The sequence below is a fragment of the Natator depressus genome, chromosome 2, assembly GCF_965152275.1.
Source record: "Natator depressus isolate rNatDep1 chromosome 2, rNatDep2.hap1, whole genome shotgun sequence".
Classification (NCBI taxonomy): domain Eukaryota; kingdom Metazoa; phylum Chordata; order Testudines; family Cheloniidae; genus Natator; species Natator depressus.
Window position 1 is genome coordinate 163,629,739 of NC_134235.1, and position 16,092 is coordinate 163,645,830.

Here is a 16,092-nt window from a genome sequence, read left to right on the forward strand (position 1 = left end):
AGTCCTTCTCTTTGAAATATAAGGCACACAGTTTATCCACTATGCTAAATGGCTTTAGTACCATTTGGAAAATGTGTGTTACTGAGAACCAGAGTGGGTTTTCCATACAAGCAAGAAAAATATTCTGAGAAATGATTGGAAGAGCTTATAAAAATAGAAAATAAAGATAGAGAGTTAAAAATCTGATCCCATGTGCTTATCAAGAAAAATGTCAAGGAATCTCAAGAATGACAGTAATTTACACTGAGTTGCTACCTCAGCCAGAATCATAGAATATCAGGGTTGGAAGGGACCTCAGGAGGTCATCTAGTCCAACCCCCTGCTCAAAGCAGGACCAATCCCCAACTAAATCATCCCAGCCAGGGCTTTGTCAAGCCTGACCTTAAAAACCTCAAAGGAAGGAGATTCCACCAACTCTCTAGGTAACGGATTCCAGTGCTTCACCACCCTCCTAGTGAAAAAGCTTTTCCTAATATCCAACCTAAACCTCCCCCACTGCAACTTGAGACCATTACTCTTTGTTCTGTCATCTGCTACCACTGAGAACAGTCTAGAGCCATCCTCTTTGGAGCCCCCTTTCAGGTAGTTGAAAGCAGCTATCAAATCCCCCCTCATTCTTCTCTTCCGCAGACTAAACAATCCCAGTTCCCTCAGCCTCTCCTCATAAGTCACATGTTCCAGTCCCCTAATCATTTTTGTTGTCCTCCGCTGGACTCTTTCCAATTTTTTTCACATCCTTCTTGTAGTGTGGGGCCCAAAACTGGACACAGTACTCCAGATGAGGCCTCACCAATGTCGAATAGAGGGGAACGATCACGTCCCTCGATCTGCTGGCAATGCCCCTACTTATACAGCCCAAAATGTTGTTAGCCTTCTTGGCAACAGGGGCACACTGTTGACTCATATCCAGCTTCTCGTCCACTGTAACCTTTAGGTCCTTTTCTGCAGAATTGCTGCTGAGCCATTCGGTCCCTAGTCTGTAGCGGTGCATGGGATTCTTCCGTCCTAAGTGCAGGACTCTGCACTTGTCCTTGTTGAACCTCATCAGATTTCTTTTGGCCCAATCCTCTAATTTGTCTAGGTCCCTCTGTATCCTATCCCTACCTGCCACCGTGTCTACCACTCCTCCCAGTTTAGAGTCATCTGCAAACTTGCTGAGGGTGCAATCCACGCCATCCTCCAGATCATTAATGAAGATATCGAACAAAATCGGCCCCAGGACCGATCCTTGGGGCACTCCGCTTGGTACCGGCTGCCAACTAGACATGGAGCCATACAAAGAAGGAGAAGATTACTATATTTTAGCTATAAAAAAACTATTTTCTCTAACATGGCTTTCAAACATTACTGCCAGTCTTACTACAATCAGCAAAAAAAATCTTTTTAAAAAAGAATAGTCAATGGGGAGGAATTTAAAAAGCAGAGGAATACTGGCCGAGAAATCATAGAAAGCAGTTCAAGGAAGTCAAGTCAGATGTTAGAGTTTGCAGGCCCCAAGGAGGCTGAATCACATGTTCTTAGCAAGCTAGCCCAGCAGTAATTTACTATGTCTTTCTTTATTAGAAATATGAATGTGGTGTAATTCCCAAGTTGTGGGTAAATCTTGCCTTTGCTTTAATTTATCTAGAACCAAAACATGCCCCACTATTTGATTTTTACACAAGAATATGCAGTGCATAGACAGTCATGCTAAACTATGCCATTGTCAAAATAGCAAAGGGAAGTAGAGATACCCAGATTCATAAATTCCAAAGCCAGAGGGACCATTCTGATCAACTATTCTGACCTCCTATTTAGAACACAGGCCATAAAACTTCCCCCAAATAATTCCTAGAGCAGATCTTTTAGAAAAACATCCAGTCTTAATTTAAAAATGGTCAGTGATGGAGAATCCACCATGACCCTTGGTAAATTGTTCTAATGTGATTAATTCCTCTCACTGCTAAAACATTATGTCTTATTTCTAGCCTGAATTGGTCTAGCTTCACCTTTCAGCTATGGGACTATGTTATACCTTTGACTGAAGAGTCCATTTTTAAATATTTGTTCCCCGTGTAGGTACTTACACTGTAATCAAGTGACCCCCTTAACTTCTCTTTGTTCAGCTAAATAGATTGAGTTCCTTGTGTCTATCACTATATGGCATTTTTCTAATCCTTTAATCATTCTCGTGGCTCTTCTCTTAACCCTCTGCAATTTATCAACATCCTTCTTGAACTGTGGATAACAAAACTTGATACAGTATTGCAGCAACAGTCAGACTAGTGCCAAATATAGAAGTACGGCAATTTTTGACATAGAGTACCACTCCCTCTCCCTTTTTGCCCACTTGATCCTTTCTAGATAGGTTATAACCATTGATTCAGGCCACTTATTCTTGTGCTACAGAAATTTTGCTGGCTTCTAAGTAAAGGGCCATTTCCTGGTACTCATTTTGCTGTTCCTTTGAATGCATAAAGCTACCCAGCTAGCTTTTGCAGATGATTACAGCATATACACAAGCTGGCTGAAGGTCTAATATATTATCTGTACAATAGAAATGTAACAGTGCAGCTGTGGGGACTGATTCACAATGGTGGGTAGGCAGAAGGGTTATAAAACTCTCTCACTCCTAGTGTGGTCTTGAGCGCTACGAAGAGAGTCTGCTTTGCTGGGTGCTCTCAGAAAGAGGCTCCCTATGTCCTGGTATCTCCCTCAAACCTTATCCACTAAAGCAGCACAGTAGAATTTAGCTCATCAAATATAACATCATACATTTTATTCGACTATGCTCTTCAGCAGATGCCTCCTCCCATCATCTCTTTTTCATTAACATATCTATATAGAGAGACTAAATTTGCAGTAATAGTCCCAAACCCATTAATATAATCTAAATAGTAATGAAGATGCCATCTAAATTACATCTAAGTTAGATATATTGTAAAGTAGCCAATACTTCTCCATTATAACTTCATTTAGCTGCATTCCTAATGGTGTACTGTTGTTTGGATGGTGCCACACCATAAAGTATACATGAAAATACCCTCATCTTGACGAAACTCAAATGTGTGACATGATGTGTGACAAAGACTTAAAGTGACACACACACACTATTCATGCAGAAAACTGAAAATGCTGTGGGATTCCTTCCTCTCTGTCCTCAGTTTCATGAGTCTTTATTTCAGATATAAATAATTTTCCATGCTTGAAAGTGATGTGACTCCTCAGTTTGTGCAGGATATAGGTGACTCAGACTGAAATAAGGGCTATATGAGAGATTTGTACACTAATATATACATTGTAACTTCATCCAAACCACATAGTTGGTGTTTCTCACCTGAGCACCTCCTCAATGCACACTTCAAGCTCTCTCAACTCTTTCCCTCTCCCCCAGAACCAGGAAACTAAAACAACTCTTCACATCCATAGACAGCCGTATCACTAGTCTCCAATGTTCCTTAAGAAAACTTCAGAATGTGTTACCTTGATAATTCTAACTCAAGTAAAGAGCTCTCCTCTTCCTAAATTAGAGTCCAATCCAACTCCCGCTGATTTATAAAATCTAAGGCCTAGATGCTGTGAATTCCTGCCCATACACTTAACATTACACACAAATAATCCCACTGAAACCAGTGGGACTAGTCAAGGGTGTGAAGTTAAGCATCTCTGTAAATTTGTGTAAGATTGGAGATTAAGGTAGGGACCACATTTGTATCTATCAATAAAGCACCAGGCATACTGATTGCACTGCAAAAAATAACATGTATAATTGATTCCAATTATTAAACCAGAGACTTTTCCAAAGTCAGTAACAGCACTCAGGTAAATTATATATAGGAAGAGGTACTGAGACTCTCCTGGTACTTTCTTCAGATTTACCTCCAAACTAGGGAATTTTTAGTATTGGATATTTATCCATCCTACTAACTTCGAAAAATATCATAATTTGTTAATTTTGGATCAGTCACTTCTGAATAGGACTGATTAATACAATGCACAACTCATCATCCTTATAGTTAACACACACATACACACACACAGAGCCAGATCCAACTTTCACTGAAGTCTATAGAAAGACTCCCTTTGAATTTCATAAGAGTTGGACTGCATCCTTATAAACTGGTGATACTCGTGTGAATAATTACAGACTTACTGAACATTTCAAACTTAGAATGCATTTTAATACCCTATAATTAAAAAAACATTTTGCCCAATTTTCTACAAATTGTGCACAAAAATTATGTATTACTCTTCAGAGTAAATTTAGCAATTTTAGGAAAACTCATATTATTAGCTGAAGTTATAGGAGTTTATTGCACTTTCAGCTGTGATCCTGAAAAGAGCTGCACACAAGCAAACTTGCAAAGCTCAGTTGACTGTAGGACTAAATTCTGCTCAGATTCTGGTTAAGTCACCAAAGTATCAGAGGGCAGAATAGCACACAGCCTTCATAGAGTTCAAGTCAATGGAGCTCCACGAGGGAGCAAAAATCCACCTGGGGACTTATTGAAGGACGAACCCTGCCCATGCTCCTTCAGGCTATCTGTTAGCTTTTGAAGCTCTGATAAAAATCAGAGAAGGTTGGTTTGAAGAATCTCCAACCAGAAATAGTAATTTTAATATTGATAGGCCAAGCCTTGAAACATTGCAGTTGTTATGATTTTAATTAGGTTGGTAGGTGGGACAGATACTTGTATTCTTTGAATAAATGTGTTCCAAATTCTACTCTCATCTACTATGGTGATTTCATTGGATTTGTACTGGTGTAACTGACAGCAGAATATAGCCCTAACCATTTCCACTGAGACAAATGTAATAAAAATAAATATTTTTAAAAACAAATATGCCAATCCAGTGTGATAACCGGTTGAACATCCCAAGAGCTGTGTATTATTTAAGCTCAACTGAAATTCTATTTAGTTTTACACATAGGTATAGTTTGACTTCTATATTTGGGGGACAGCTCTAGCCAGGCCAATGGGACTATGCGTGGGGAGCAAATGCCATGCCTGCCCAAGGCTTACAGGGCTGAGCCTGCTGTGGGGTCACCGGGCACCTGCCCCATCTTTGTTATGGTCTCGCACAGGTATCCAGAGGGAATTTAACCAGGAGCACAGAGTGGCTAATGTTCAGGAACCCTGCACCTAGGGAGGGGGTGCTAGAGGGGTGTGTGTGTATACTGGGAGGTGGTATGGGGGGGGGCTGGAGGACCTGCAGCCTCACATTCAAGGTGGGGGGCAGTGTTGCACTCCCTGTCATGATGGTAGAGTGGCTGGTGCAGGCCCGGGATGCAGTGCCAGCCCCGTCAGGCCTCCCTGCAGGCCTCTCCCTCTCTCCAGCGTGGGGGGTCTGGGCTTGTCACCCCTCCTGGCTGGGTTCTGAGGCCCCACAGTGGCGCAGGCAGCCGAGCCAAGAGGCACTTACCACTCCGCTTACCCAGTGGGCTAGGTTGGGCCAGGATGGGCAGGATTCAGCAGCTATGGAGGGCCAAATCGGGGCACAGAGATGGCTCTTTCTGAGCTGTAATGTCTGCCCCCCAAAGGAAAAATCCCAGGCATTGCCTCTTATTTGAAAAGTTCGCCTGGATGGAGAATGGACTATCAAAAAAGAGGCAATGTCCAGGAAAACCTGAACGTATGGTAACCCTACCTTGGAGGAAGGGGGGAAGCAATGCCCCCCTGCATACACTTCAAACTCCACCCAAGGCTTTACAACATCATGACTTAAAAGAAACTTCTAGGGCTGCTTTAAAAAGCAGATTAAAACTTCATATAATATACAGTTTCACTTTGATAACAAATGACCCATTTTCTCATCCTTTCCCATTCAGTTAATTACTGTTTTGGAACATTAAGTGCACTCAACTTCATGTCAGGCATTTAATTCCTGCTGCTGACAAATCTGTCTAGTGAAGGATCGGATCCTTGAAGTTATTGCTTTAATAGATTATATTTACTTATGGGGCAGTGCATACCGTAAGTCACCTGCTCGCTTGCCAACTCACTGTAAAACAAAATGAACTCAGATTGCTTTCCACCTTCGAATCAAACAACTGTGTTCCCTAGTGCCTGCTCTTTCCTTCTTTTGTTAACACAAACACTTTAACAGTAAGCACTCAGAGAGCTTGGCCTGAAGCACAGCATAATGTGTGGGAGTGAGACAACAAAACAACAATTTACATTTCCATAGGAACTGCTATCCTCAAGGATTCACAAGCATTCCGGTTTACAAATTTAAGCTCAAATACAACTTTACACAGGGATCATTTCATTCACCACTGAAATTTAGCCATTTCTGAGGTGCAGCACAGCAGCTGCTTCACACTGTACTGCAATGCTACACAAGAGTCTAGGACAGGAAGTGAACACGGGCATAGCATACCTAGGTCAGATTCACACAAAAGTTTTGTTTGTTTTTTTCCTAACAAGGTTTAGCTTTAGTTTGACTTTTGGGGGAAGGTTGAAGGTCAGTTATTGTATATTATTTACAATAGCACCTAGGCAGGCCACACATCCGGTATGAAACTGGACTGTCTTGCTTTTCTAAAGTTTGTCCCCCATCTGATACCCAGACAAAACTGGACATGTCTATTTTAAGGAAACTAGGACCAGATTTGCAAAGGTATTTAAGACCTTTTTGAAAATGGGACTTAGGAACTTATGAAAATGTGCAGCTCTTTTTTTTTAAAAAAATATAAATAACTCAATAGGGGCATTTGACTCCAGTTAAGATCCGTTATATTTTTGCTGCTAGGGAGGCGCTCTACTGGAAGGGTTACAAGAAAAAGTGAACACACTCACATATGTGGCAGATGTGTCCAGGAATTAGAAAATTTTGGGAGGAAAGGATTAAAGATACCTTATGACAAAATGCTCCTTCCTAGAGATCCCCTGACCTGCTTACTTAATGCTCCAGTCAAGAATCTACTTTTAAACACAACAAAGTCATTTCTTTTTTATTGTTAACTAGACTTTGGATTGCACGGTATTAGAAAAATGACTCCCCTCCTACGGAATTGTGGTATAGTGAAATATGGACTTTCCTTGTAATGGAAAAGCTTTCACACCAAGTACATACACAGGAGAAGTGCCAAAAAGAGGATCAGTACATAGAAATTTGGTCACTTTTTTGTATACTAAGATAAGGAGGAGGGCTCCTCAGCCAATAAGCCAGACTCTTTAGGTCTTTGAATATAAAGCTGATCCTGAATAAGTAACAAGTAATGGACAATGTAGTATGTCAGTGTTTTATTGTAATTTTGCCGGAATAAAAAAAAAGTTGTGTTTTTTTTAAATCACCATGTGACTTTAGGAGCCATGACCCTAGGCACAGGTTTATAGTGCCTATGCTTTGAACTGGCCCTGAACCAAAGATGCCCCGCATGGTGAATTTATTACAAGGGGTCATCTAACGCAGTTGCCACATGCCCAACAATGCCGAGGCAGCTATCCTCCTTCATTAGCTCATTCATGCTCCAGCTATCTCTAATTTCCCCATCTGCCCTGTTTTGCACTGGACTAATTCCAGCACTGGGATGGAAAATGTTCATTCTGCACACATTGCACCTGATATAGTCAGTCAGCTTCCTTAGAGCAATGTTGTGGGCATATTGTGTACATATTCCACATCGGGGCACTTCTGCTTAAAACACCCTGGCTGTAATACTGGGGAGCTTACAGGTATGATTTTAAAAGGTATATAAGTGAATTAGGACAATTTCTACTGACTTTCAAGGGGACTTGTGCTCTTCAGTCACTTAGGTACTTTTGAAAATTCCACGCCATATCTACTGTTGTCAACATTAGTGCCTCAGTTTATTATATACGTTCTACCATGTGGACAAGTACATTGCAAGGATGTATTGTCGTCTGTTCTGTTGGACAGAACAGAGAAGGTTAAGAACCATGTTTCACAGCATTTTAAGACTTTGCTGCCTAATTAAATAATCAAGCTTTGATTTCTGCTTTAAGTTACATTTATGACCAAAACATAGTTGATGACTTATGTGAGACTTATGAATATTTAAACAGCATTCTCTTAAATGAATGTACAGCTCTAAGAGACATGCCAGAAACTGTTCTCATCCGTGTCTCTATTAAATTCCACGACAATAGATGGTTAGTACAGTTGTGCTAAAAGCTGATCATAAGAGGGAATTGTCACTGGATAGAGATGACAGGTAATTTTCACCAAGAGGCTTAATGCAATAATAATTATCTCTTAATATATTTCCCTTAGACCAAGGGGAACAAATCTTCATGTTTGCAGTACTCTGGCCGTCTTTAATCCAAAACTAATGAGGTGGGTTGACAACACTGAACAGCTAAGGAAAAGATTGGATGCTGAATTCTAAGTAGCTATCGTAAATGGTGCTTGGCACTGTTTACAAGGGGGGGGGGCCTTGTTAAGACAGCAAGCTGCGTTCTCAGGTCCAGCCAAGCTCTGCTACACACAGGGCCCAAGTGAAGGGGAAAATGTGGCTGTTGCTAACTTTACTGCCCAACTTCAATCCTGGAGCTACATCAGGGGTTTGCTGTGTCCTTGGGTCAGGTTAGACTAGCTCCAGAGCTGCTCTATCTTGTGCGCAGCTGCAATGTCTCCCCAAAGGCCTTCCTTGGAGTTGAAAGAAGAAAAGGAGTACTTGTGGCACCTTAGAACTAACAAATTTATTTGAGCATAACCATAAGCAGTGCAGCCGTACTCTGACCACACTCCATTCCCCCAACAGGCCTCCTATGCTGGGCGGGGCCTGCAAATTAGTGGTGAAGAGCTAGTTTTGAAGTTATTTTGCTAAGAAGCCAGAATGGTGAAGTGAAAAGTGAAGATGCTACATACGCAGACTTTTAATTTTAATTCTTTTATGGTTTGTGGGCCAGGCATTGCTTTCAAACTGGTGTAATTCCAATAACTTCAGGGAAGTTACTCTTGATGTACACTGGGATGAGAGGAAAATCATGCTACATTTAAAACTTCAAAGTAATCAATACATTTTGGGGTGGGCAGAGAAGATTCCTAATGACCAAAACTGTTAAAGACAAATGTCGGACTTAAAAGGTGCATTTTCTAGTGCAAGAAAATGAAACTCATGTGAACTCTACAGCCCAACCTTGCTCCATCTATTCCTTGCAAAGCTACTCATGGATAATTACCTTATGGATACATTGTTTTGGAACCCCACGCAGGCTGCAGTAATAATAAAGATGCTCCCAACCAGTTAGAAGTTCATCCAGGGCATCTTGCTGTGGGCAGTAGCCAATCAAAATCCCTTCAGAGCTAGCAGACAATATATCCATTTCAGACCTATTTAAAAGGAAAGCAAAAGATTTAAATACTTGAGCGTGATTTTCCTTAGTACAGTATACTTAGTACTGGTGTTACTGTTTTACAGCCTTAATCCAAACAGTCCTCAAGAATAAGTATATTCACCTTAGAATTCGAAGAAGAGGGATGGGAGTAGAATAGGTTCAGCTCCCATCTCTCTCTTCTCATTACTTTCCCTGAGATAAGCCCAGCAGCTCTCTGTGCTCTTTCCCCTTCCATTTCTTTCCCCTCTCTAATCCCACAGTCCTGCCAGAAGAGGGTCCTCTGGTTCCAGTGAGCTTCCCCATTCTGCAGCTGCTTTAGCTCCCCAGCCAGCAGCTCTAATTGGAGACAGAGCTACTTCTGGGCTCCATGCTATAAAGTATTCACCTAGCCTAGCACTGTCACTTGGAGACACCCATGCTCTGCTGCTTCTCCACAGGAGGTAGGAAGCAAGCCTCCTGTGCAGGCCTTGGGAAAAGCAGGGGGGAGATGTGGTATGTAGTAATTGACTTCACAGGTGTACCTTCCCCCTCCACCTTACTAAAGCATCCTCATGACACTCTTCTTTAATACAGAAGAATGACCAGACCTGAAGATGTAGAACACTTCAAGAACAGCCAGTTTCATCAGGGGTAAGGTTAGTTATGGGCCTTCTCTCAAGCACTGTAGAGCGTGCCTATACTGACTGATAAGCAGATCCCCAGTAATTTACAGAGAGAGAGAGGTGTGTGTGTGTGTGTAATTCCACATATTCAAAAACTCTTCAGCAAACGCAAAAAACAAAACAGAAATATTAAATGCCTAATAGTTTAAATGATGATATCCAGATAAAAAACACACTTGTCACTTATAAATTATCACCTGCATCTCAGAGTCTTTGGCCTCAGTTTTGTAGCTGTACAACATTACTAGAAACTGCATTCATTGCTAAGAAGCAGGCTTGATTGCAACGGTGTCTCATTACCCATAATGATGCTAAATGTACCCTTATTTATTCCAATACCTAATCCAACATTTGGTGGTGCTGATTTAAATTTACAGAAAATGATTCAGACAAACAGCGCAACTATAGACCTGTCAAAAATCAAGATGCTTTTTTGTAAAGTCTGATGAGCTCTGGGGGAAAAAAGGTAATAATAAAAAAAGGCTTTGAATTACAATATGATATTATTTTTATTTTGCTATAGTGCTTATGTGTTGCTCTGAATCTGATTAATAAGGTTGAATACAGAGCTAATCATTTAGAAATGGAAAAGCAAATGTTCTATGTAGATGGACTACAAACGCCAAAATTGGAGAAAGCATAAATATGTATCTGTTAATCCTTTACAAGGCTCTCTTGTCTGGGGAGAAAGTAGTACAAACTGTGTATTTTACATTCTGAACCATAGTATCAAAGTATTTTAAATGCTCTCAAAAGTTAATTTATCATCATATGATGCACCTTGCTGGGGACTCATTGGAATGGACTTCTTGCTCTTAATAAAAATAAAATATATGAAATTTTAATACCTATGTAAGTGTGCATGGAACCAAAAAGTGCATGTCAGGAGCTCTGGTAAACTCTAAAATGTTACATGACATAAAATGAAAGTCAGGATTAAACTCCACCATTTGCCCATGGTCAGTTCAAGGGTTGCTCTTTAAAAATAAATACAAACATTACAGAATTTCTCCCAACACTATTTCAAGCATATCTAAATCAAATTAAATGGTTTTTTAAAGCCATCTGCATCTTAGGGCATGGATTTACTAATGTGGACTATATTAGCATAAATTGGCAGAGGCAGTGAATTCCTTCCATAATGAACTCTGACATGCAGAAATTCTATTTATAGTCAATTCCTTCCTGGGCACCAAAGACATTGTAAGAGATACAGAGAGCAACCTCAAATTAAGGCAAACAGAGCAGTGCGATACAAACCTTCCTTGTGGAGCACTGAAGTCTTGACTTGAGGCAATATGCAAGGCACACACATAGGAGACCAAATTAAAGGCTGGGGTAATTTTGCTAACTTCTGGAAACTTTCATTAGGGGGGAATTTAGTTTAGTGAGTCTAGTAACTGAATGGGCAATTCCCGTCCAGAATGGTTCTACCATCTGGGTGGAAAAGATCACCTATGGAAGCAAAATAACAAACAGCCGAAACATTCATTAAGTCTCAGTTTGTGTGACTGTGCCTCAGTAGGGATACACTTTAGCTAGTTTTCTATTTTCCTTAGGGCAATAGAACCCATTTAGAGTCCCTGGCTTCACCGATAATCCAAGACAATATTAGTGTCTTATTTCCAGTTCAACATAAAGACCTAGAAATACAGGGGGTCCCGATGGTGAAGTATAACTTCCATAAAGGAGGAACACATTGCAAAGGAGTTTGAAACATTTTGCCATGTAGCCTTGCACACTTTTGCCCTGATCCTGCAATTAGATCAACTAGTGCAGACCCTGTACTCATGTGGAGTTCTAATGGGTACTGTGACGTTACCCCCCCCCCATAATGTTTTATGGAAATATGCTTATGAAAGTAAATATGACATAACTGGAATATGTTTTAGGCTACATATGCCATGTAACATATCTCTGAAAAGGTTATGAACTACTGAATATATTCATCCTATTTGTATGCATGTATCATTTTTGTATTTGAAGTTATGAATATTGTCAGTGTACTTGTTTGATTTTAAGTAGCCTTAGTAAGGCATTTGGGCAACTTCTTTAGAAAGGAATTTGCAAGTTAAATGCCCAATCAAGAAACACTTAATGGACAATGGATCTTGGAAGGCTCCAATCCACATAAGAAGTCTACCTGAGAACGTTCAAGATAGCATGCAAACAATGGCTGCTACCTGTAAGTTCTGAGTCATGCACAGACATGTGACTTGCCCATGTGACTTCAAAACTCCATCTTGGAGCTGGGATTCTACACAGGGGGAGGGAGGGGTGTCCAACCACAAGAGAAAGTCTATTTAAACCCCTGGGAGACCTCTCTATTTTGCTTTCAGCTGGCTCAAGAGATAGCCTCTCCACTGTCAAAGGATACCCGAAAGAAACAGGAACAAGGGACAATAATCATGGGGGTGAGATTTTATCTGTATTCAGTTTTCTTACTGTATTAGACATAGACTTGTGTGTTTTATTTTATTTTGTTTGGTAATTTGTTTTGTTCTGTCTGTTATTACTTGGAACCACTTAAATCCTAGTTTCTGTATTTAATAAAATCACTTTTTACTTATTAATTAACCCAGAGTGTGTATTAATACCAGGGGGCGGGGGCAAACAGCCATGCATATCTTTCTATCATTGTTGTAGAGGGAGAACAATTTATGAGTTTATCCTTTATAAGCTTTATACAGGGTATAACAGATTTATTTGGCGTTTGGACCCCCATGGGAGCTCGGCATCTGAGTGTTCGAGACAGGAACACTTCTTAAGCTGTTTTCAGTTTAGCCTGCAGTTTGTGGGACATAGTTCAGACCTGGGTCTGTGTTTGTAGCTGGCAAGCATGTCTGGTACAACCAGGCAGGGTTCTGGAGTCCCAAGCTGGCAGGGAAAGCAGGGGCAGAAGCAGCCTTGGGACATCAGTTGGCAGCCCCAAGGGGGTTTCTGTGATCCAATCCGTCACAGGTACAAAGGTCCTTGCTAGCAGATCCAATAGCAAGATCAGGGCCTTTGTTTGTTTCTACTTTTAGAGGCCTTTAGCTCTTTACAAGATAGAAAAATGTCATATATGGTTTACAGAGGACAAAAAGCCATTTGAGGTGGTGGGTGTTTGAGACTTTATGTTGTGTATAGTGTGATGCTTGTTCTTCCCCCAGTGCAGTATAAGCAATCTCACTGACTGGGATCTCCAAATCAAAATGACTACGGGATGAGTACTTTTTAGCTTTGCCCTATGCTTTTGTTGCATTCTGAAAAAAAAAAAGGTTAATCAAAAAGACAGATTAGTTTTCAAATGTTCTGCTGACCCGAGGAAGGAAACCCCCACTTCCCACCTCTTTAAAATAAATTGACCTCCAAGGAAATCTCATCTTTCCATTTTACTTTCATGTGTACAGGAGAAATTCGCATTCCACCTGTTAAAAAAAAATCCTCCTCATTATATAATGTACTGTATAGGGTTTTGCATTCAAACCATAATTATCCTTAATTTATACTTTAAAGCTATTAGTTGTATTAATTATATTCTCCTCCTCCCTCAGCACATACACATATAATATGCATGATGTTATTAAGCCATCCATGTTAATGAGAAAAAGAGCAGGAAGAGAAAATGCAGTTGATTTTATATATGAAGCAAGATTTTATGATGACCGAGTCCAGCCTCACTCTGTCTATAGCAATTGGGTACATCAATAGACACAGTGTTTCTCAGCATAATACCAAAACAATAAAGGCAGTAATACAGCAGCCTACGCTTACATAGCAACTTGCATCTTAATTGCTTTAAAAATATCAGTGAGTTTTAGTAGTTACCTTTCAAACTTGTCAATAGCTTTAGGTAATACAGTACCTTAGAATACTGCATATACTGAAGTAAAGTAAATTATCTAGGCACTCTCTATAATAAGTATAAGGAAAATTTAGGTAATGCTCCAAACATTGAGGTAACCTTATCTAAGGCAGAACTAGTAAGACTTAAGGTTGAATGTTGTAATAATAATAGAATAAGACTTAGCTCTTGTATAGCCTTTTCATTCGCAGATTGCGAAGTGCTTTACAAAAAAGGCATTTTTATCCTCATTCTACAGATAGGGAAACTGAGGCACGAAAAACAACAAGGTCACACATTGATTCAGTGACTTAACAGAGAATACAGAACAGATGTAAAAGAAGTTTATTGACAAAGGGGTCTAATGCCCCATTGTCTGACTCTAGCTTTATGCTGGTGGCACTCTACTGTTTTCTCCATTTTGTTTAGCAACATGATGTCATATCTAAATGGACTTAGTTTTCTATCCTTTAACCAAACTGTGAAGATGTCTGGACTTTGATATGGAAAAGAAGCAGCTGCACAGAAGTCACCCACTCTCAGAAACCTCTTCCTCTTTCATACATGTTCATTCAGGAGCCAGGCTGCCACACCCAGGTGGCCTGGGTGCTCACGGTATACTGAACCTTGGATTAGAAGGGCCTCCATCCCAAAGGGAAAGACAATAAGGGTATTCTACAGAGAGATTCAGAAACTCTGCTAAACAAAGCCCTGCAGTACTTGCTACACCTAAAGAAGAATTTATGAATTGATTGGCTGCGGGGCTCAAAATTTCTTTGGCTAGCAGGAATTGGAGAGAACACTGAGGAAACCATTGGTTTCTGTGGAATCTGAGCATCCAATATTCAATGCAAGCAAAAAGTCCAGTTTCCTTGGCATTTTAGCCAAAGCAGGAGATACCATTGACAAAGGCTGGTGGTTTCTTCTTCACTGCCATCTAGAAGATGTAATCTTTATTGCAACAGAACAACTGCCTGCTCTGGCAAGTTATAGGAAAACTAAGAACTCTTCTCTGTGAAGAACTGTTACACTATACTAATCATGATTGAAAAAGTCGTGGGGGAAACTCCCTAAAACATCACATATAACACAGGAACAGTGGTCTTTTCCCATTTTCATCTGCAGGCAGGAGGGAATTATACCATTCTCTGAGCTGCCAAACTAGGAACATTGGGCAAAGTTTAAGGGCATGTCTTCACTACCTTCCGGATCGGCAGGCAGCAATCGATCCAGCGGGGATCGATTTATCACATCTAGTCTTCACGCGATAAATTGACCCCCAAGTGCTCTCCCATGGGCTCCTGTACTCCAGCACCACAAGAGGCGCAGGTAGAGACGACAGGGGAGCGGCAGCAGTCGACTCACCACGGTGAAGACACCATGGTAAATTGATCTAAGTACGTCGACTTCAGCTATGTTATTCACGTAGCTGAAGTTGTGTAACTTAGATCGATTCCCCCCCCACCCCACCCCACCCCGCCGGTGTAGACCAGAGCTAAGAAAAGACATATAGGTGGGAAACAATTAAATGAACTGATCAGAAGAGACAGAGAAAAAACCTTTTATGGTTGTAAAAACTAGCTTACACAAAGAGAGATTTGCACTGGTACAATGGTTAGCCAATATGAAGCAGTTTTCTGGGAAGATCCTCAAAGTCCTGTTTGATGTGCAAGCATTGAATGATTACACCAAGGAAAGAGAGAGAACATATTGCAATTGTTCCTCAGACTTCAAAGGAAAGACAAAAGGGTTAAGAATCAGAAAGCAAATGCCAGCAGTTCAGCCACTAAAAGGGTTGTGGTTCAAAGGGGCAGCTCAGGGTACATGCTGTCTGAGATAGACAAAGGATATTAGAGACTTCAGAGCCTGGTAAGAAATATCTGTAAATGAAATTAACTTCTAACTACAGAAGGCCAGATTCTCAGTTGATGTAAGTTAGTGTCATTCTACTGGATTCAATAGAGCAGGGCATTTTGCACCAGCTGAAGACCTGGCCCAGACTCTTTCCCCATGGATAGCCAGAAGAGTGCTTCACTTATCTCTTTTCATGATCCTAAGTTTATATGCCTTCTTCCTCATGCCTGGAATGCCCCCTTTGATGTGGTCTACCATCCCTTAACCTTTTATTTCTCAACTCCCTCCCTAAAAACGCTTCCTCTAGATGTTGCAGAAAAAAATAAATACAATATATATTTTAGTGACTAACCCAAAAAATCATAGACCTAACATGCTGAACTGCACAGCTCATTTGCACTATTTTGCATAATATCCCATCCCTCCCATACTCCATTTGCATATTGCGTATGTAGATGGCAGGATC

The 16,092-nt window shown here is 40.6% G+C and overlaps 1 protein-coding gene across 1 annotated transcript in view; it reads right to left on the minus strand.

Annotated features, from left to right (window-relative positions):
• Positions 1 to 16,092, minus strand: part of ABCA13 (ATP binding cassette subfamily A member 13) — a 291,776-nt gene that overhangs the window by 31,795 nt on the left and 243,889 nt on the right. The window contains exon 56 of the mRNA XM_074945249.1: positions 9,129 to 9,279. Within this exon, the coding sequence (XP_074801350.1) occupies positions 9,129 to 9,279 (151 nt within the window). The remainder of the gene's footprint in view (positions 1 to 9,128; positions 9,280 to 16,092) is intronic.